This window comes from Grammomys surdaster, unplaced genomic scaffold, assembly GCF_004785775.1.
Source record: "Grammomys surdaster isolate TR1022 unplaced genomic scaffold, NIH_TR_1.0 185, whole genome shotgun sequence".
In the NCBI taxonomy this organism is placed as follows: Eukaryota; Metazoa; Chordata; class Mammalia; order Rodentia; family Muridae; genus Grammomys; species Grammomys surdaster.
In genome coordinates, this window is record NW_021604630.1 from 9,598,971 (window position 1) to 9,622,966 (window position 23,996).

A 23,996-nucleotide genomic window follows, 5' to 3' on the forward strand; every position below is an offset into this window, starting at 1 on the left:
ACAAGTAACTCATTTCCCTATTCTGAACTATTTAGCCCTAGCACTTGTACCTTAATGTGTACCATATATCTTTCCATATTTTACTTTTACAGCATGTTAAAACATTTTTACACCTTTACTCGAGTGACCCTTGGGTCTTTTGAAAATTTTTTTGTCCTTATACTAACTAGTCTACTTGGGCATTTTTTAAGTATAAAGATGTGTTTTATTATACTAAAGGATAAGGGATGGTGCCTCTGGACTATGGTTTCTTTAAATGGGGTGAGTGGCCATAGTTTCACAATACTGGAAGAATGGTGTTGGAAAGTTGGTAGGGTTTGGTATTTTCGTTTTCTTTTTGGTAAGTATACCCATTCAGTATGCTTTTGCTGTGTTCCTATTTCTTTTCACCTTCAGAATGCTTGCCTTTTTGAAGGATGATTTAGTGTTTTGAAGTGCCTGAGTGCACTCTGTTAGGTGTAAAGAAATCTGATCATTTCTCCTGTCCCTGAATGTTCTATAATTGTGATTAGTTTTTCTTGAAATCCAGAAAGTACTATATGTTAAAGATGAAAATGACCTCCTTATTTTGATTAAAAATGGACTTCTTGTTCAGCAAGTATTTCTAGAACACCAGTATTTTGTTTGTCGAGTTGATGTGTTTGAAATGCTTTCCTGAGAGGACTTTGCTTTGTAATACCTAGCTTTGTAAAGTTTGTTTAGTATATACTGTGGTAGCTTGTCAGAAATTAATGTATGTAATAGTGACAGTTATATTTCAGTAGGTAGGGTGGAGTTTCGAGAAGGACTAAGGGAAAGTCAAACAATTAAAACCATATACATAAGTAAATAAGCAACTTTGCCTATGTAGAAAATCCCCTATAATCTGTTAGCAATTCTATATCCTTGGAATGTGTAGTCTACGTCTGTAAAGCCTTTATAATCACTACCCTCTGAAATTAATGCTAGCTGCTGATGAGGGGGTCTGTTACTCCAGCTGCCAGAGTCTTTGACTAAGCTGGAGTGGCTGCTGTCACTAGTATAACTTAATTGATGCAGACAAATCCTTATCCAAACGAACTTAGTTTTCATTTTGGAGAACTGAACTTCGTTCAGTGCCTATTAGCCACAAAATAGACAAAAATATGTTTATTCTCTGTCTTTCTGGGAGGTATAGCCTACCATACCTCCAATTGAAGACTTTAAGAAACAGTGATCAAATGCTAAGTAGCTTGTCAGAATACAAATCTGAAACTACATACATTCATTCGATGTCTAACATGCCTCAGGATGGAGGGGGGGGTGTTGAATTACCTTTTGCCAGTGAACTTAAAACTTTATTTCTTTTATAAGCTTGTTAGCACTAATGGTTTTCTAGACTGGGCATCAAGACTAAAATGAGAATGACTGACAGTTTTATATTAAGTCCTCAGGAACTATTGTCTTCCTTCGGATTTAGAAGATCTTTAGGTTGAGGCAAGTGGCCATCTGTGGTTCTTCTTTTGCAGAGGGTATGCTTTTCCTCACCTATTGTAAGCATTGTGATGCTGTAATGACCAGTCTTGTTATGGTTTTTTTTTTTTTAAGGGAGATTAACCAGACAGAATCAAAGTTTTACATTATGAAGGGCCAGGGAAACTCTTAATCAGTTATGACATAATGACCTAGGGTATGGTGTGTGGTGGTCACGGTTGCCAGGAAAGCCCAGCAGAGCCTTTTTGTCTGAGGATACGGGTCTTTAAAGAAGGGAGAGAGTGACTGTCTTACCTATGGCTTGCTTTGGGAGACTGGATTTAAGTCATAGGGAAGATGGTCTGGTTTCAGTGAGCTGCTTCCTTAGAAGAAAGTATGGGAGGCAGGTCATGAGAAAAGGCCAAAGAAGTTCAAGAAGAAACTTCCCTTTTGAAGCCTTTCATCTCAGGTTCAGAATACTCAGTCAGGGTGCCATACAGTGGGGTATCATTTCCTAAGTCCCAACACTTGAAAGGCCTCTAATTAAGATAATGTGTTGGGGTTTGTTGAAGTAAAATGTATGGCTTTATCCACATTCGATAAAGCACTGGTTCTCAACCTGTGGGTCACCACCCCTTTAGCAAACCTATCTCCAAAAATATTTACATTATGATCTATAACAGCAGCAAAATTACAGTTATGAAGCAGCAATGAAATAATTTTATGTTGGGGCAGGGGTTCACCACAACATAAGGAACTGTATTAAAGAGTCTTAGCATTAGGAAAGTTGAGAACCACTCCCTCCACCACCAAAAACAATTGAAAGACAAGTTGAAGAGCAATAGAAGCAAAAGGTTGTTTTTAGAAGGCATTTCAGTTTAACTAGCTAGTGACTAGGCTAATTTCATAACTAGGCTGTGACTGCCAATTTGTGGCTGCTTCTGTTAGTCTACTCTGAGCTGCTGAGATTGACTGTTGGCTGAGGCAGAATTATTTCCTCTCTGCGGCTGGCAGGGAAAACCTTAATGAAAAAGATATTTCAAGTTCACTAAACTTTAAGAGCTTAGCAAGAACGAGTGAAAACTACATACAGAAAAGATAGAAGCAACTATTTCTCAGTAGACATAGAGGGCTGCTATAATTTTGTGTCATTAATTGATCAAAAAAAAGATGGACAGCTCTCAAAATTAAAAACAAAATCTTTGCTTGTGTAAACAAAGTTAAAGGAGCATAATGGTGAGAGACGTCTTAGCCCAGTGACCCACCAATGGTGTTATTTATTTATTTAAATTGTCCGTCCTGAGCAAGATTAGACACGGTTACAGAATGAGAAGCAACTTGGGTTAACAGCAGAAGGACATACTTAAAGTTCTAAAGATCCATCATGCCTATCCCAGTTAGACCTATAATCTTTCTGTCCCTCAGTTTTATTAACTGTGTAATGGAATCAGGTAGAATCTTAAGGCAAATGTAATGTTAGATGTAGGTAAATGAAGTACATTATTATTGCTGATGTGAAGGAAGGTTGGTAAATGGTGGGCTGATACCTTTTCAAATTTAAATTCACTTAGAATAATTTAAGTGACCATCCTGCCTTATTCACGAGAAAGATAGAATTTAATAAGGAAATATTGTGTTAGTGATTTTTCTAAGCATTGATTCATTACAAAATTAGATACTGTTTTTTTGCACAGGTGTGGGGAGTGGAGTGTGATAGGCAAACTTGGAGGATATACATCTGTAATTTCAAAACTTAAAAGACTGAGGCAGAAAGATTGCTAGTTCAAGGACAGCTTTGATCTCCTAGGGAGATCCCTTTTAAGAGAAACAGGGTGTGGAAGGTTGCATCTCACCATGATGTTCTGAGTTAACCATCTCAGTGTTTTTTAGCAGACTGAAAGATGAGAGAGAAAGCTAGCTTCCTGTTTTAAAAAGAGTGAACTGTCCCGAGCAGCAAGAGCAGCTACTCTGTATACAGGGCTAGCTAGCTACTTGGTCAAAGCCCTAGAAATTAGGTGGCTCAGAAGAGTGTAAAACGTGAAGCTTGTTGTGCTGCCTGGCCGTGAAGGGTGGAAAAGTGATCAGCTAGCCAACACAGCCCAAACAGTCTGCTCTCTGCTCAGATTAAAATTATATTAAAAAGGAGCTGGGAATTAATTGTAAAGGCACCTACGTGATGAAATTAGTGGGTAATTCCTCACAGTTATGACACTTTTTAGAAGGCATTAGGGAAATACAAAGAACTAAGGAGATAGATGATTAAAGATCAGCATTAAAGGCAAACTAAGGAGTACATTTAACCAGAAAGCAGGGGGTGGCGGAAAAGTCACCTCCGGGTTGGTCAGCTCTTGTTAGAAGCTTGTCATTTGTGTAGTTATTTTTCTACACTGATAAACCTGATGATGGGATTCTTAGATGTGACAGATTTCAGAGATAACTTTGTTGTGGAGGGAAATACCTGATACATTTTCTACAAAGATTAAATAAACTAGTCTTGTTACTGTTCTTCCAGGAATTTTATATTATTCCCTTGAAAATATAGTCATTATCTTTAATCATCTGATTATTTCTTTGTATTTCCCAAATGTCTTCTAAAAAGTGTCATAACCGTGAGGAATTAGCCACTAATCTTATCCCCGTGCCTTTACAATAATTCCCAATTCCTTTCCAGTATAGTTTGCATCTGCTGAGCAAAGAATGTACTTAGTTTGGGCTCTGATGATTATCTGGTCATCTTTCCACCCTTCACGGCCTGGCAGCACAGCAGACCTTCACTTTGTATACTCTTGTAGACCAAGTGATATCTAGGACCTTGACCAAGTAGCCAGCTCTGCTTTGATCTGTGGGAAAGGTAAAGACGTGAGGCCCTCGTTTATTCTTTATTCTTTGTGTTCTTAACCCAGTACTTTAGAGGAAAACAAATGCTGTCATTAATACTTGGGCTCAAAATAAAAATAGTGTTAATACATAAAAGGTAGGTAGCATAGGTAATCATTCTTGTTTCGGAATTGGTTGTATTTCAGTTGAGCTCAGTGGATTTGCCTATTCAGTATGGTTGGAGAAGGAGAAGTAGAAGATTGATTGATGAACTTAGCTGTTTTCTCACCTTTCTTTGAAGCCTGGATGACTCCTAGGTCTGTGGAACTTGATCTGTTTTTACCAAAGGTTGCAAGCTCCAAAGGGAAAGAAAGTCAGGGAGTCCTAATCCTTGGGGGCCCCTTAACGGTAGTTACTCCCCTGATGAAAAGCAGGCGAACTGAAAATACGATTTCCGATTTCCCGTGGCCTAGGCTCTTGGGACAGATTTTAAGCATGCAAATTACTTTTAACTTTATTCTCACTTGACCTGTATAATTAGGTGCTTATCCCTGAAGGAGGGATTGCCCTAAAAATTTTAAGGGAAATTCATCCATAATAGTATGAAACAAAGTTTCATACTATTAATACTATGAAACATAATAGTATTAAAACAAAGTTGAAACCTTTTAATCACTACAAATTATGGAAATGACTGAGGGTGAAGCACTAATTTATTGTGTTAGTAGTCTGTCACATTAGTATAAAGAGCTCTTTACCCGTGTGTTCTGTACATGTGACGTGAATAAGCAATTTTTGTTTTTTTGTTTGTTTGTTTGTTTGTTGTTTTTCGAGACAGGGTTTCTCTGTGTAGTCCTGGAACTCACTCTGTAGACCAGGCTGGCCTCGAACTCAGAAATCCGCCTGCCTCTGTCTCCCAAGTGCTGGGATTGAAGGCGTGCGCCACCACTGCCCGGCAAGCAATTGTTAAGATGTGTAGCTGCACTTCTTTTCCAAATTGGGAACAAGTAGTTGCTTGATAATAGTGAACTGAAGGCCTTCTTCCTGTTCTCATCTCTTGCTTTGTCTTGTTTCTTCCTCCAGTAGCGTTGGACCCAAAAGTGAAGTTTGTTTCTGCTATAACACTGACTAAAAGCAGCACTGACATGGTGTGGAGCTCTCATTAGGTGTCTTGATGCTTTCTTCAGAACTTTCTCATACTGGCAGATCTGAACATTGGATCACCATCACCTGGAGTTTGCAGAACACAGATTGCTGGATCCATCCTGTAAATTCAGGAGGTTTGCTTTAGCATCACAGTACAGACAAGTTCCCAGGTGATGGTGATGCTGCCACCCAGGGATCACTGATAACAGCTGCCCTTACTAATCTACACCTACCATAGATGATTTCCCTGATATAGGAGATTTCATTACTTAAGGTGTTTTTTAGGTCCCAGTGCTTACATAACCAGTGACTACAGAGTGCAGTTACATATCTTGCAAGATCACCTTTTGTTAAACAGTGCTGGAAATTGAACTTTGGTCTTCACATATGCTAGGCAAACACTCTGCCACTGAGTTATTTTCCTGACCTCCAGATAGCGTTTTCCTGTAATTTTGTGCCTTTGTAGATTTAAAAGTTGTAAAAGTAACTTTTATTCACTTGATTCAACTGTCCTCTGGGACAGTCCTGGAAACGCCCTACAGACTATCTAGGCCTCTGAGACTTACTGCTGAGTAAGCTCATTCTTTCCTAGTTTTTTCTCATCTCTTGACTGGCTGCTCAACTCAACTATTCTGACTCAAAATCCTCTTCAAGGTGACTGGATTCAATCTGGCTTCTCTCTTGGATTCTCTAGAATTGCTCTGATTGGCCTCAAACTGTCTCTGTCAAGCTGTTCTGATCTTCTAGCTCCTCACTCTGTAGTCTTTACCTGTGTCTAGCTTGTTCTCTGCAACCTGTCTCTGTACAACTGTCCCAGAAAAACTGCTTCCTTCCTCCCTTCTCATTCTCTGTGCTGCTCCCTCAAGTAGCTTCCCTTTCCTTTCTCTCTTCTCCTGAGAGCTGGGCATATCCTATTCTGTCAAATAGTTCTCAGATTTGTCACTTTCTTTGCCACGTGGCTGCTTCCTTCTATAAACTAATTTTACCTTCATTGTTTGGGATTAAGGGCAAGCGTGTATTTCAGCCAGAGGGATTAAAGGTTAAGTCACACCACAACTAGAAACAAGGTTTTTTTTAGTAAATAACAATCTCTGAGATTCACAGTGTGATCAGATATCCTGCAGCAAAAGGTATCTGTTAATGAGGTTTCGACACGAGACTTCTTTAAAAACTGATTCGCATCTAATTGACCTAAATAGTTGCATCTAAATGGAATCTGCTCTGCACTTTATATTTACCATGGTGACTGCCTTCTCCACTTTTCCTCTTCTCATCTTATACTTAATTTTCCCCGTATAATTTCACGCTTAAATATATGTCTGTGCTATATTACTGTGTTTCTCCTCTTGTCTACAATTTGCAAAAGGAATGGGAAATAGACATAGTAAAGGGAAAAGGCATTGCTGGATTTAGGGTGTTTTATCCAATGGTAGATTTTGTTTATTTTGAAATAGCTCAGGCTTGCTTGGCACTCACATTCCTAGTGCCTCAGCCTCTGAAGAGTGTTGAGATTGTAGCTGTGCATCACCACCTTCAGTGTATGCTCATTGTCTGCTCTTTAAAAAACAGAATAAATGCCACAAATCTGTGGATAGAGTAAACCAAACCAGAAATTCCTTTGTTCCAATCTGTAGTTGATGTCACTCCATTTTGGCAGTGTCCTGGTAGGTAACTTCTCTTTCTTGTCCAGGGGTTCTGTTTGCCATTCTTCTGCCATTCCAATTTGACAATTTTATATGACCTTTGGCTAGTTCTTGCCCTGTATGGTTTTGAAAGTGGTTCCTAGTTTACAGATTACCCAAAGTGTAGTAGCCGTCTGTGAATCTGGATCCTCGTTACGTTTTCTTTACAATAGCACAGGATCTAGTGTGGGCTAGGTCCTACTTTGTGTTATCTTTGCACATATCTGGAAAGTCTTTTTTTCCTTGGTGGCAAATTTTCAGATCTCTTTGAAGCGTAAATGGGCATGCTTCGTGAAGCCCACTCCTTTGATGTATTTGTGAACGCTGTGATAAGAGTATTCTTGGATCACCATCTTACTGGGGACAGGGAGACACTTTTCTTTGTGGTAGTAACTTTTCCAGGTCCAAGTTGGAAATGGAGAATGTGTAAAAGATTGTGGAAAAGGGAAAGCCATCAAACTATAGTTATATATCACATATCACAATTAGGTATTTCAGACCATTATTGGTATCCTTTGTGAGTGATAGTGAGGCCTGACCGTTCCTAATTTGCTCAGTACTTCTAATTCCCAAATTCTTTGGCACTGTGTTGCTAGTTTTTGTTTTTGTTTTGTTTTGTTTTGTTTTTAATACTGTCTTCTTTAAGACAGGATTTTGTGTGGTCTAGGCTGTCCTTGCTTGACCTTGGCATATAGCCAAGGATGGCCTTGAACTTCTGATCATCTTGGTTCCACCTCCCCAGAACTGCAGACATGTGCAATGGTGCCTGCCCTGGCATTTTGCTTTCATGTGCCAGTCTCTTACTTGAGTAAGACATAGGCAACATAGTAAAGCAGACTAACATATGTACCAATATTTTCCTTTTAAAATTTATTTACAACATGTAGTTTAAATATCTTTCAATTTTCTTGAGTGGTTTAAGTTGGAGAGAAAAGAAACTCTAGAATTTTCAGTAAGTCTTACAGTTTGTTAGTTATTTCACTAATAAAAATAGATTTCCTTGAGGAATATATAGCTTTTTAGTAATAATAATAATAATAATAATAATAGACCAAGATGTAGTTGGTCCTTACATCAAAATTGCCTTATTTCACAATAGCACAGAGCTAGTTGTAATAGGTCTTAATCACAGCTGTTTAGTGTTTCCATAATATAGTCAATCTAAATTAATTTTATATTCTATAGGAAAGTATGTATGGCCTGGGTTGGGATGGTGCATTGACTTTAGAATCCAGATTAAGGCAGCATGTTTGGACCTGAAAATGAACTTACCAGTTGTTGAGTAAAGCAGGTTCTTTTAGCTTTCTTGGTCCATGTTTTGTCTTCTTGACAATGAGAAGGTAAAATGAAGCATTAATATATACAAAGTACATACACTGTGCATAGCATGTATAGTAACTGCCATGAATTTGGTACAAAAGTAACAGTACTTAGTGTTTAGTGGATTTGTTGTATGTAAAAACACTAAAGCAAGCCTGTCTACTGTCATTATGTCATTTTATTAGAAGGTACATACATAATTGATGAGCTGACAGTAGATTCTCACCAGCAGATGACACTGTATGAAGGAAAGAGAAAAAAGAGATTTTGAGATACGATACACAGAACACAAAATGAGTTGGAGGCAGAAATCAGAGGGGAAAAAAACTGAATGCCATGGACTTTAGAGAGGTTCTTAGCAGGGCACTTTTACCATAATCTTTTACATTCTATCTCTTTCTCTTTAAATAGATGCTCCATTACTGTTTTTCATGTATGGACTGAATCCTTATCATATCTCTGTGACACGAGATACCATTGAAGAATGGTAAGTATTTCAAGTAATAACTTTGCTACTATTATAATTTACAATTCTGTGATGACTTTTTAAAAATTCTTTAGGTGATTGGTTCTAATTTATGAATAGTTTTTTAATGGTTGGTGTTGGTTGTAAGTGCCACAGTAGAGAGAAGCTCACTAAGATGCTAAGCCTTCATTTTCCGAAGGAGCAGAAGGGTTCAGCCTTCTTTCTTGGAAAAAAGACTGAGCCCCGGACCAGCTCACTCCAGTTACTTTTATTCAATCATTATACAACAATTAATTGGGACTGGGAAAGGTTCTAAACACCAAAGTTATCTTCCCCTTGCTGTCTGTGAGAGCAAACGACCCACACACATCTCAGGCCCTTTTGACCATAGCTAGCCATAATCAAAAGAGGAGTGTATTAGGACCAAGGTTTGTATATCTGAAAGCTTTCATGTAGAACCAAATGCAGACTGTCCAGGGAGACAACATTTCTTCAAGGTTCAAATAGTCTCAAAACAATTCTCAGCCTCTGCTGATTAAACCAAATAGCAGAAGCTTTGCTGAAACAATTCACTCAAAGCCAGATACAAAGGCTTCACTTTACATATCACTTCAGTTTTTCAATAGAGGAAGATACAAGTGGAATGTATTTTATCACATATACTACTTTCAGAGTATGTAAATATTTGTCCTGATGGTAAATATGTATTGAGTACTATCTTAATTCATTTAAGCTGCTGTAATATCCCATAAACTCTGTAACCCATAACCAACAGAAATGTATTTCTCAGCTATTCATGGTGGTATATATTCATAACTATATTATTCAGAGGCTGAAGCGGGAGATTTTGAGTTCAAGGACATTCTTAGTTGCATAAAGAGACTCTGTCTTTAAATACGTATCTAACAGATCAGATAACTGGAAAAATCCAGAGTTAAAGCAACAACTGATTTCTTGTCTGATCAGCCTCTGCTTTCTCATAAATGACAACATTTCACTCTATTCTCACCTAAGGGAATAGACTTCCCTAACTCCCTTAGATGTCTTTTTAGATAGCATTAATCTGGGACTAGTAAGATAGCTCATTGGTTATTGCTCTTCCAGAGAGAGAAGACATGAGTTTGATTCCCAGCGCAACTGTGAAACTCCAGTTCCAGGGGGATGTGATAACATTAGACATCCACACAAATGTACACACATAACTAAAGTCTTTTGAAAAGGATAACAGATCTTATAGAAACTACCTCTTACTGCTGTTACATCAATGATTAAGCTTCAACATATGAATTTAGGCAGATATATTAGACCACAGGACATAATTTCATGAGGAATTGTATTTTGTATGGAAGATAGAAAATTTGGATAATTGTTGTATTGGGTTTGGGTTTTTTGTTGTTGTTGTTTATTTGGTTTTTTGTTTTTTGTGGGTTTGGTTTGATTTGTTTTGAGACCCATTTTGTTTAACCATACCATAATCATCTGCGTGACCTTGTGTTTGAAACTATCCATTGGAGTCTTCAGTGGGTACACAATTAAAGACAGTGACTGCCCCTCCCCCTTCCCCCAGAATCCATCAGTAGCTCATAGTACAGATTGGAAGGGTAGTGCTTCATGGGCCCCTCCCTGATCCTTGATTATTGGGATATGTCCAGCCTAGTATAACCTGTTGAATGGAGCCACAGCTTTATACATCAGACTTGCTGGGAAAGTCGTGATAAGGATACTGATTTTAAGCATACAGTGGGTGTTCTTTAAGTCTTTTAAACATAAATAAAGCAAGTATTAACAAAATGGCCTCAAGAGTCATGCTTACTTATCTTTTAATTTTCTGTATTACTGTGGGTTTGCTGCACATGGTGTGCATGTTTGGGCATGCATGGCACAGCACATGTGTGGCGATCAGAAGACAACTTTGGAGTCTGTTCTCCCTGTTACCTTTCTGTGGGTTCTGTGCATAGAACTCAAATCACTAGGCTAGCACAGCAAGCCCAATGTTCAGTGAGCTACCTCCCCAGCCTCATGTTGACTTTTCTTTTTAATCTTTTGTTTTTAGAATAGTGAGTCAACTACAAGAATTATGTTCTTCTGTAAGCCTTTGTCTCTGGGCCACAGTAAGGCCTCCCAGAGAAGTAGAACTTAACAGGTTTGTTTCTCCAAGGGCGTTATCTTCATGTGGTACTTTTCAAAAAGATCCTGATATATGAGCAAAGTAAACAAGACAGTGGGAAAATGAAAACTAGTCTGATAGATTCTGTTGGCCATTTAAGTAAAAACTGAAAGCATACTAAGTCTAAGCTTTAGGTCATTATTGTTCTACATTTAGACATTGAAGATATCCTCTCTTCCCAAGTTCCATATCACATATGGTCAAATCTCATTATAAGATTTGAAAGAGAATGAAGGATAGACTCTCATAAGTTGCCGAAAAATGATTGAACTTCATTTAAATGTGTATACAAGTGTTGACATATAACTCCTAGAATTACTTTCGCATTTACAGTAACATTTACATTGTAAGGTGGCGTGTAATCCTGGCTGTGTACATGTTGGATCTGACGTTCATCCAGGTACTCCTGCTTGAATTGACCAAGTGAGATCAGAGTTAACTAAGAGTATTATTAACAGAGGCACTTGCTGACAGCAGTGCAGGGTCCTACTCTGGACCCTGGAGGAAAGCTTGGTTTCAGGCTTCCATCATTGAAGCAGTGTACTACCTACCTCTTTGGACCCTCCCATCACTGGCTGAAAAAAAGCTTGGTGGTCAATAATCAGTTGTATTACCCTGAAGCACCGTGTTTTAGACACATTTTTGAATGAGCTGTTTTGTGATGATACTTTTGATTGTGGACTTGCTGACAAGGGTCACCTATCCACAGGAGGTCTTCTAAAAGCCCCTGCCTCTGCTTTAGTGCATCTTGGCTGCTTTAATGAAATACCACATATGGGGCAACTAAAAAAAACAAAGGTTTGCCCTTTATAGGTGGGAAGTTAGAGAAGTCTGCTCAAGCTGCTGGTAGAACAGCATGTGATGAGGGATGTGGGTCCCCTGTTCCAGATGGGTATCCCAGGACAGTCTTCTGCCCGGCCTGGTGCGGGGGTCTGGGTCAAGGGGACAGAGTTCGAGCAGGGAGGGGAGATCGCCTGCCTCTGCTCTCCGCTGTCACTCCCAGGTATTGCGCCTGTCTCTCTGTGCTGAACCAGCCCGGGCTGGGCTGATAAGAAGCTGGCTAGCTGGCAAGGAGGCAGCTTGGTGTCCCAGGCAGGTTCCAGGAGACAAGAAGGTTTCTCCCCCCAAGTGTTACAGCTCTTGTGACAGAAACTCTCTGACACCAGGATGATTCTCGCACACACCTTTTACTTCTCCTGAATAGAGCCCTTATATACAGTTTCCGGGTGAGTTAGGGTCTGGTGACAGATAACGCCTATTGGCTTGGCCTGAGAGCTTGGAGATACCTCTTCTACAAGTGAGCGATCCTGAGGCACTCTTCCTCGTGACTGATGGCCATAGATCTCCCTGTGGGAGGAGCTGTGGAGGGCTGAAGCTGAATGAAAAGAACCAGGGCCTGGTAGCAGAGCCAAACACCTTCAGTTAAAAGTCCGGGTTTGAGGCCTATGCTCAACCATGTACCCAGCTGCTTCTCACAGCCCACCGCCCCACAGAGGGACACATCCTCTTTCACATTGTGTCCTTGTGGTGAAAGGTTAACGGAAGTCTGTGAGATCATTTTTCTAGGGGCACTAATCCTGTCGGGAAGGTATACCTGTCAAGACCTAATTCCTCCCAAAAGGTCCCATCCTTGCCTTTATAATTGGTTCTAATGTTTAGATCTTGATCCCATTTGGGATTAATCCAACTTTGTTCTTCCATGTGTAGATAGCCACTATTCCTGGTTCTGTTTATTGTAAAGACTGCCCTCTGAAATGGAGTTGGCAACCTTATAGAGCATCAGTTTAATTCATATGCAATGAAGATTTAGTTTAGACCTCTTGATTATATAGCTCAGTGGTCTAGATGTCTGGTAGGCTCCAAAGAATATGAACTTAAAGAGAAAGGTTAATGAATAATATATGTATGGATGGATATTTGCATAACTATATAATGTAGATAACAAAGTATCATAAATAACTCAGACAAAAAACAGATTCATATTTATTTGAATTAAGATGATGGAATTGCTGGTTGGTGGTGAAACAACACTTTTAATCTTGGGAGGCAGAGTGGATCTTTATGAATTTGAAGCCACCCTGGTCTACAGAGCAGGTTCCAGGACTGTCAGAGCTACACAGAGAAACCCTATTTTGAATAAATAAAAACAAATGGTGGAATTATCAAATAAAAGTATGGTTAGAGCCAGTGAGATGGTTTAGCCATTTTTTTCGTTCCTAAAAAAAGGGTTTTTTTTTTTTCTGAAGCCTAATGACCTAAATTTGAGTCCCTGGAACTCAATTGAAAAGAAGAAAGCCAACACCAGAAAGTTTTCCTCTGACCCACTGTGGTACAGGCATACACGTACACACACACACACACATAATTTTAAAAATATGTTTATTTTGCATTTAAAGAAATAACAGTGTTAGACTGCAAAGATAATATTTTTTAACTGTGGGAGAAAAACATCCACAAATTAATGAAACTCTATTGGAAATGATCAGATTGATTGAAACATGGTCTTCTTATGTAGACCAGGCAGTGTTCAAATTCACATTATTCTGTGTATGTACACACACACACACACACACACACACACACACACACTGTATCCCCTCTTGGATTTTCCAGTTTGGTGAAATACAGATTTCTAAAGTATGTCTGTAGGGTTCTCAGAATTTCCTCTGTGTCTGTTATGTACCCCCTTTCATTTCAAATTTGTTAATTTGGATAGTCTTCTTGTGTCTTTTAATTTGTATAAGGGTTTGTCAATCTTACTGACTTTTTTTTCCTCAAAGAACCTACTCTGTTTTATTGCTTCTTTGTATTGTTTTTGTTTGTTTCTATTTTATTGGTTTTATTTCTTGCCCTCTACTTATTGTGGATGTGATTTCTTTTCTTTCTAGAGCTTTTAGGTGTGCTGTTAACTTACTTGTATGAGATCACGCCTTTTTTTTTTTTTTTTATAAATGTAGACACTTAGTACTATGAACTTGCTTCTGAGAACCTCCTGTATTAGCCCCATAAACTTGAATATGTTATATATTCATTTACATTCAATTCTAAGAAGTCTTTAATTTCTCTCTTAATTTCTGTTGACCCATTTTTCCTTTAGTAGTGAGTTATTCAGCTTCCATGAGTTTTCAAGCTTTCTGTTGTTGATATCCATCTTTAATCTGTGGTGTCTGATAGGATGTAGAGAGTTAATTCCGTTTTCTTGTTTCTATTGAGACTTGCATTGTGTCTGAGTATGTGGTCAGTTTGGGAGAAAGTTCTATATGGTGCTGAGAAGTAGATATGTTTTTCTGTAGTGAAATGTTATGTGAAAGTCTGTTAGGTCCATTTAGCGCTAGCATTTCTCTGTATTTTTTATTGTTGGCAAGAATTGGGTATTAAAATCTTTCACTATCAGTGTGTGAGGGTTAATATGTGATTTAAGCTGTCTTAGTGATTCTTTTTTAAATATGGATGCCCTTATGTTTGGTGCATATATGTCAAGAATTGAAGTGTCCTCTTGGTGGATTTTTCTTTGAATATGTAGTGTCTTTCCCTATCCTGATTAGTTTTCAGTTTAAGTCTGTTTTTTCATATATTATAATGGGTGTACCAGCTTGCTTCTTAGATACATTTGCTTGGAGTATCTTTTTCAGTCCTTTTACCCTGAGAAGATCTCTGTCTTTGATGTCAAGGTGTGTTTCTTGGATGCAGCAGCAGAATGGATCCTGAATTCACATCCAATCTGTTAGTCTCTGTCTTTTTATTGGGGAATTGAGATAATTGATGTAGAGAAATACCAAAGAGCTGTATTTGTTGGTTCCTGTTATTTGGGGTGTGTGTGTGTGTGTGTGTGTGTGTGTGTGTGTGTGTGTGTGTGTGTGTGTAGAAGTCAGAGGACAAGTTTCAGGCATTGGTTCTCTTCTTCCATTATGTAGATCCACCATCTTGGAGATAGTTTACCTGCTGAGTCATCTTGCCATCTCTAAAACTTAGCTTTAAATTTGCTTCTTATAGTAATATAAAACTCTTCAGATCTCTCAGAATGAATATGTTTAAAAAATAAAGCTTTATTGAAAGATACTGACATGACTAAGGGGAGAGTATAGTACCTTCATAGTTGGGGAAACTGTCATAATAGTATCTATCATTTCTCCCTAAACTAATCATTAGAGTCAGAGAAATTCCACATAAAACAAGAGATACAAATATTGTATCATGACAGTTTCTGTAGAGAGGCTTTACAAGTCATTAAAAGACTAATTTCTGTGTTTAAAAAGAGAGTAGTGGAAGAAAAGTAGTCTGATTCACAGAAAAATAAAAGTAAAAATAAGAGTAAACCAACCTCACAGATAATGGAAGCCAAATTAAACCACAGGGGTTTGTGTGGTATGTTATGACTTGTTTGCTGGGGACCAAGCCCAAGGCATTATTAGACAGTTTCTTAACACTAGCTTCATCCCTTATCCTCAAGGTGTCTGGGGAGATTTTTTTCTTTCTGATCAAGTTTTTAGAGGTTATACTTTGATGAAATGTTTTTCAGTAGTTAAGAAGTATCTTCTGATTTCTTTTTAGTAAAAATTAAAGCAATTATGAAGACCAATTTGAGAAAAATGAGTTAATACCACAAAGCTAAGAAATCAGTGTCTAAAAAGTATATAAAACTATAAAGTCAGAATTAGTCATATACCTCTGGGGATGACTATATTATTTCAAAGACATATTGGTCAGACCATCAAATATAGGGAGCCAGATACATTATGAGTCAGAAGTTACTTATGAGTGTTATAAGAAACTGATGTGAAAGTCATCGAGGCTCTTGCAAATTGCTCTTTAGGTAGAGCAACAGAAGCGTTTATCAAAGTAGACTGGGAGTAGAGAGAAGTGACCTAGGCTAAGACAAACACTACCTGGGTCAATTTTGTTTCTTACACAGTCAAGTTTGAGCACATATAAATACTAGTGATTGGAATACAGAGAATCGAGATAAATAGAAGAGTTTGGAATGCTTGAAACAGTGGGATGGAGGAAATATATTCCATTTTCATAATGGAAATCAGGAAATGTAGCTTTAACTTAGCTCTAGCCCTTTGGAATTTAAATTGCTTTAATCTGTACTGGGGAAGCCATATCCTTCTACAAAGAGCTAAATGCTAAATACTTTGGATGTAGTGGACTATGAATTATTGTTAGGTTGTTATGTCTTGAATACTTTTTAAGTGCACCATGTACATGTGGTGCCAAAGGAGGGAATCAGGTCTCACAGAACTGTAGTTACAAATAGTCATGAGCTGCTGTGTGAGTGCTGGAAACAATCTTTTGCAACAGCAATAAGCACTCTGAACCACAGAGTCTTTTTGCAAGCTCCAGCTCTGTTCTTGTTCAGATAGCTGGTAAGCCTTACTAAAGTCTGGGACTCTTGGGGTTGTTCAATTGAAACTGTTATCCCAGTGATACTCATTAGTGATCAGCTGAAATAGTTTGTGGGAGTTGATTAGGAGTGGTGGTCTATGTTTGTTTGGAGCTGTTTCTCAACTGTAACTAATAGTCTTAAGAATTTGTGTTCCTGATTTGTAAGGATAGTCTTAGAAAAAATAAATGAAACTGTGAGGGATCCCAGCAGTGGCTTAGCTCTACTTCCCCAGGTTGTCCTCTGACGGATACACCATGTAACATACACACCCCACCAAACCTGAGCGTGTGTGTGCGTGCACACACACACACACATACACACAATCACAAGTAAATAATAAATGTAAAAAATAGACCTGGAGATGTTTAAATCTACAGATCAACTATTCAACTTTAAGAGTTTCTTTTGCCATCAGCTTGTCTATGAAAAATACATAAACATTCATTATACATACAAGATAATGTGCTTATAAAGGGAAGATAATGATTTGCCCAAGGTCCTGCTCACTGGCTAATTGAAGAACTACAGGTAGGCCTATATTTTACTTCTATTTGTCCTTACAATATTGTACTTCTCAACAGACTTGAGGTGATCCATAAAAAGGAATCAGATCTACATTTACAGTTAGTATTGTGCCAGATCCTGTATTCCTGTAACATAGATACTGTTACAGAGAGAACGCCAGCGCTTTGCTCAGTGCAATATTCTTTGTGCAGTAGAACCAGAATTCTAATCCATTATTACATTTTGCCTTTCCGACTAACATTCTGTATAACCTGGTTGGCATTTGGGTCCAAGCTTTCTCTCAGGAACTGAGTGGGTCTCTATCAGTTCCTGAGATTCCCAAGCCCAGGCACCCAGTATCATTTTTACCAATTACTTTTTAAAAGTTCATCTTCCATTTTATCCCTTCTGCTGCCTGAGCAGCTCCAGTACACTGTTGAGAAGTGGTAAAAGCAGGTATCCTTATTTTATTATTGATGTTAAAAAGAATGCTTTTTACATTTCTGACTTCCTATAGATTTTTGGTAGAATATATATAAAGTCAGGTTGTGGATGTTTCTATTCCTGTCTCTTAAGCTTTATAAAATATAAATGAATTTTAAGTTTCACTTGTTCTTTTTGTGTCTGTTGAAATTACCATTCTCTGTAATTAAAAAGTAGATATTTTCCTATTGTTAAATTACCCTTATTTTTTTAGAGATAAATATTATGATTTATTAATAGTATCTTTCAAAATCTATTTTTACTTAGCTTCTAATAGAAGATTTTCCATTCCTTTTATTTTTCTAAATTCAATTTTAATGAGTTATATTTTCTCAATAATTTGTTTTATCTAATCCTTAAGTATAATGGCTCAAACTTGTTAATTATGCATCTCTTAATTGTGAGCAACTTAGTTTTTGGTTCATACATTCTTTATTTGCCTTATATCCATTGTTCATTTCTCATTACTGATGTTTTTAGAATTTATTCCTTTTCCTACTCTATTCTTCACCTAGGATGGTCCTGGTACTCCAGAGGACACACCACCACAAACCCTTGAGATTCAACTCTTTTATTTTAAGCATAGAAAAGTAAACCTTTTTTGCTCTTGATTTTTTTTTTACCTTAAGCATATAAATTTTCTGATTTTATTTTAAGCATATAAAAGTAAATAATGTGTGTGTGTGTGTGTGTGTGTAATAGTTATAGAGGACTACTGTATATATTCTGTAATATATGTTACACATTTTATACATGAGTACAAAATTTAACAATATAAATGTATTGGTTCTGAGCCCGTGACATGTAAGAATAAAAGACTTTATAAATGTAACTGGTCTGTTGAGACGGGTTTAAAAGAAAATTGTTAATTGAAAAGAAACAACCTATAACTTAGCCAGGGGAGAATATTGAACCCCATTGTTTCTTAAATAATATATTTTGTCAACTTTAAAATTAGCTTTTTGTGATAATTTATTGTCCTAAACATAAAGAAACAAAATGAGTTAATTTAAGAAACATTCTTTATTAGAAAATTCTACTAAAGAAATGTTTTGTACAGAAACGTACAACTAGAATCATTCAGTTTTTCTGAGTGCATAATTTAACTGTAATAGCAATATGGAACACTTGGGTCTTTCTTCAGGTACATTACCTGTTCCATACTGCATTTGCTGTTGATAATAAACCATGACTAATTGAGAGGTTTTTATGTTTCTCTAAATTATTTTTCTTTTCATTACTAAGCTAACAAGTGGGCATAGCTTTTACTGCTGCTGGATATTGTAAAGATGATACTCTTGTTTGTTTGAGACAGAGTCTCACTAAGTATGTAGTCCTGACTGTTCTATAATTCACTGTGAAGCCGAGGCTGGCCTTGAACTCACAGAGATCTGCTAACCTCTAAGGTACTCTCGTTAGGAGAAACTGGCTGACTAGTGTTTGCCACTGTGAACAGATGAAGGGCTCATTGTTTTGCTCATTCCTACTCTTATGTCTGGTTGGTACATCGCAAGGTCTCTTACAGAGGGCACAGAAAGGATAGAGTCTGGGATGTCCTCTATAAACCTTTATATACTCTTAGCCTTTATGACTCGTCTGCAGAATTTAACAACTCATAACTGGCATTGTGACTTAGTATTTGAGCTAAGCAGTTGGCATCAAGCAGCTCATGAGCCATATGAAATGGTGTTTAAAATAATTTCTTTGTATGGAAGCTCCATAACTTCTTTAATAACTAGTTTGAGAGATAAAAATCAGTGTTTGAGGAGCTGGAGAGAGGGCTCAGCTGTTAAAAGCACTTGCTGCTCTTCCAGAGGTTCCAAGTTAGATTTCCAGTTCTAGGGCATCCAATGCTGCCTTCTGACCTCAGTGGGCCCTGCATGTAATACACACACACATATATAATGCATACACAGAAAATAATAAAATTTTAAAAAATTTTAAAAGAAAACTTAAAAAGAAAAAATCTGAGGATTCTAACTGGAGGAGGAAGAGGACAGATGAAAGGAGTGTCTTCATTGTTACTAGCCTGAGTTAAGTGTTGTCATCTGGAACAACAAGCAATTAAACAATGCCTTGTTAGCTATCACCTAAGTATAGGGATGGTCATCAATAAGCAATGTATGGTTCTCCTAAGTTTCTCCTAAAGCCAGGAATTGTGATTTAAAGAAAATATAAGTATGGTAAGATCGTGTATAGAAAGATGAACTTTTACAGAATAGAATAATTGAGCAAGAGTTTTGCCATGTTTATAAAAAGTATTGGTGGAAATGTTTAAACTTTTCAGGAGGAGAGAGGCTTTGGCTGCTCATTTGTAATCCAGTAAATTACAAGGGAGTGGTCTGTTAGAAACTTTAAACTTTAAAAAGTTATAATATGTAGAGAATATATTTTTAATTTATTCATTTTTCTATTTGGGGTAAGCTGGCAAATTGCAATTGAAACTTGTAGATAGTATGGCTCAGATTGTATTGTTACTCTGCTTTCTTTGAGGACTTTCAGATTACTACCACACTGTACGGCAGTACATAGGTAAGAAGCAAGTTTAATGATTGTAACTTGATAATTTGGGTTGGTTTTAGACCTCCAACAACATGGAAATGAACGAGAATGATAAGAACAAGAGCCCAGACAGCGAATCTTTGTGGACTATGGATGCAGAAACCAGTGCTGGGAAGAAATTCACCATTCCAAAGATCAGGAAGATGACTGAGAAAGGTGACGTTTCTATAGAAGAGACTTTTTATAAAAATTCTGTTTCTCTGGCTCGTTTATGTTTATTCTGACCCAGTATTAAAATAGGTTAAGTTAAATCTTTGGCTCCTCCAATACACATGTGCCTCTCACAGAATGGAGTAGACACAGTTTCTAGTCTTCCCAGAAATTACACTAAAACCCCTGGATTTTACATGCCAAACAGAGGCACGATAAGTTCCAAATGTAAAAAGTAAAAAGAGGAACATGAGGCTAGAGAATAGTTGACAGTATGTCTTCAGACTCTGTGTTTACTCCAGTGAGACTGGTGCCTACCACCCCTCCCACCCAGAAATACCAATTGGCACAGGCTTCTGCAAGAAATAAAATTAAAATCTTATTTTCTTCATCATGGGACTAAAGTGGGGCAGCTTAAGAGATGGAAGGTATTACGTATTTAGATGAAACTCCAGGAATTTGGATGATGGCGTGACCACTACACCTTTGTCAGTAGAGGTGCCCTTGCCACCAAATGTGGTGTCAGGAGTAGGAAGCCTAGATTACAGCTAGGTTATCGTTTTCTTGCCTTGTACCACTAGTGACCAAGTATGGACCCTGGACTGTTCATCTCTCCCATCCTTTGCCCTGCAGCATCAGGAGATTCCATATCCCCCAAACCCTTGCTTTTGTGACAATGAGTTGCCCCTTCTATCAAGGGTAGCAGTGCTGAAAGCAAAGTACAGAGCTTAGTCTTCTACCACATCCAGACATTCATCCCTGCACAAAGCAGTGGAGGCTGAGTAGGTGTGTTGCATATGCTTTCCTGCTTGCAGTAGCAATGGGACACCCCCCACCCCTAGAGTACTGATGTAAGCCCTAAAGAGAACAAGGACTGCCTTGTGGGGCTGACTGTTCACTTTGATTACCAGCACTTTCCCTCAAGCAGCATGGTTTTAGTTAGACGTGCTAAAATCAAGGCAGATATGATCTGGAGTCTCATAATACCCAAGACAATACAATCTTTTTATTTTACTACCATTCAAGAAAACCTCAACATGTCTGAGTAAAACTGCTCTATAAACAATCAGTACTGCAGTACCACGGTGATACGCATGTTAGGATTATTTGGAAACATTATTTTTAATTTTTTTCACGTAATATATTTTGAGCATATTCTTCCCTCCCCCAAGTCCTCACAGATCCCCTTCACCTCCCTACCCCACTAAACCTCATGTTATTTTTCTCCCTCAAAAGAAAAGAGAAACCAAAGAAACCGAAAAAGACAGAAAGCACTAAACCTTAACAAAAAAGCTCACAAAAAACATGGAGTCCATTTTGTGTTGGGCAGTTTTACTCCTGAGCATGAGGAAGGCCTGCCCTGTGGCCTGTTTGAGATACCCAGGTTCACTCTGTTGAAGACAATTTATTTTTCTCTCCTAGAAGATAACTTTTTATAGAAGCCATCATAAATATGCTTCAGTAAGCAGTTATAATCTTGAATAAACTAAAAACTAGAAAATTATTTCCAAAAAAAAAAAATGAAGTAGGTAATGAAGAGCCAAATGGGAAGCAGACATGTTGATACTCTTGGGATCCTAATAGTCATGACGTTCTCCACAAGTTCAAAACCTTCCTCTCTTCATAGTAACTGAAACAACAACAACAATAAAACACTCAAGCAATATCTCAAAACTTCAAGGAGAAATAGATAAATCCATGATTATATTTCAAATTCAACACTCCTTTATCAGAAATGGATACATTTAGCAGATCAGTAAGCTTATAGTGAAAGTCAACATCTCCATTAGTCATCTGGATTTAACCCTAATCATTTGTGTAAGCGATCATTCAAATACATGTAAAACCCTCAGAGAATGTTAAAAAGTTAAGTACAACAATGTGTATGACGAATTTTAGGACAAGTGAGATAGCTCTGTGAAGAAAAGCATTTGCCACCAAATCTGATAACTTGAGTTTAGTCCCAGAACCCACATAGTAAAAAGAGAGACCTGACAAGTATAATCATCCTTTGACCTCTCACAGATGAACAAACAAATGTCATTTTTAAAATTCATTGACTTTTACCTTATTGTCACTTGGAATGTATCCCCCAGAGATATAGGGCTAGTTCAACATTAGAAAATGGTTTATACACTCGGTATATAAAAGAAAAACGATTATAGCAACAGGTACAAACTAGCATTTGGAAAACCAGTTTGGCACTTGAGTATGCCCAGTTTTATGATACAGGTTTAGTATTTCTCAGCTGAGGTTCTGAAATCTGAAGTGACTTGATAACCAACCTGTTGTAAAATCCACAACTTTACATTGCCATCATGATGCTTTAACAGGAAACATGAAATACCTGTTCTGAACCACTTAGATTAAGGAATAGTCAACATACATTTGTAAAAAGCCTACAGCTAATGAATTTAAAATGGTAAAAAACTTGAAGCATAATTTAAACCCTACGATCAAATCACAAATGTCTATTTTATCCTTTTATATCTTAATTCAGAAAGTCAAAGAATTGGACAGAAAGAAGTAAAACTATCCTTGTTCATAGATGACATGATTACTGATGTAGAAAATCCAAAAGAACACTTGATGCACATAAGCAATTTTAGGGACAACTGAACATAAACAACAAAACATACAGCTGCTGGGTGCTTTAATCCCAGCATGCAGGAGACAGACAGGTAGATCTCTGAACTGGAGGCTAACCTGGTTTACATACTTTCAGGATAGCCAGACTAACAGTGTGACCCTGTCTCAAAACAAAAACAACCTCAGATAGCTAACATAAGAGAAATCTAGGTAGCCTTAGATTTAACAGTAACTCAGTTACAGTGCCAAAGGCATGAGCTGAGAAAGTCTTGACTTAGCTGGACGTACTAAAATTGGAAATATGTGCTCTGAAATATGTTGCCAATAGAACGAAGTTCAGCTTTACAGGTAGTCCTGGTGCTGGCCTCATGATACAGTGAATGCGATCCTAGTCTGGTTCTGAAATGGAAAGCTACCTGATTATTTATTGCCATTTTGCTAATAGATGTGGAAGTGTGAAATCGTGAGGGCTTTTGCATGGAGCATAATGATGATCTTATATCAGCATGTGGAACAGATAACAGAGTCCAGTGGGATTGTATCTGTTGGAAAGTATGACAGTGTTTTACTGTTTTTGAAATAAATGAGACAGGACAAGCTTACCCTGAGGAGCTCATAACAGAACCAGGACACTCGTTAAAAGTCCTGTTACATTCCATAGCGCTTGGTTGTGGATAATTGCTTTTCTAGTATCATTCTTAGAGATGTTTTTGTTCTTTTCACTTTGTACAAAGTTGATCTGAAAAGAGCAATCCGCTATATTGCCCCCTTATCATTCATAATTACTTGCAGTTGCCACCAGACGTTTGCCAAGGATTCTAATCAAGTCATTAGACAACAACTGATGGGCAGGTAAAATTGGCCACCATTTCCTTTAGGATCACAAAACTGCCACTACTGATAGCAAAACCTTACAAAGCTCGGAAGTTCACTGGAGTAGAGGCTTTTTGGTTTTTTCGAGACAGGGTTTCTCTGTGTAGCCCTGGCTGTCCTGGAACTCACTCTGTAGACCAGGCTGACCTCGAACTCAGAAATCCGCCTTCCTCTGCCTCTCAAGTTCTGGGATTAAAGGCATGCACCACCACTGCCCGGCATGAAGTTCAAATTTTATACAAAATAAAAAAAAATAGAAGCAAAGCTGCAGACTTGGAGAACCTATTTGTAAACCTATAAAGGACAGTTAAGTCAGGTATGTAAAGAACTCTTGAATGAAACAGAGAGAAAATAAACTAAAAACTGCATCAGACACCTTAAGAGAAACTTCACCAAAGATAACAGATAGAAAGCAGT

The 23,996-nt window shown here is 37.7% G+C and overlaps 1 protein-coding gene across 1 annotated transcript in view; it reads left to right on the top strand.

Moving 5' to 3' along the window:
* The window catches only part of Tex15 (testis expressed 15, meiosis and synapsis associated), a 121,482-nt gene that overhangs the window by 45,355 nt on the left and 52,131 nt on the right, over positions 1 to 23,996 (top strand). The window contains exons 5-6 of the mRNA XM_028768145.1: positions 11,363 to 11,429; positions 19,988 to 20,123. Coding sequence (XP_028623978.1) covers positions 11,363 to 11,429; positions 19,988 to 20,123 — 203 coding nt within the window. The remainder of the gene's footprint in view (positions 1 to 11,362; positions 11,430 to 19,987; positions 20,124 to 23,996) is intronic.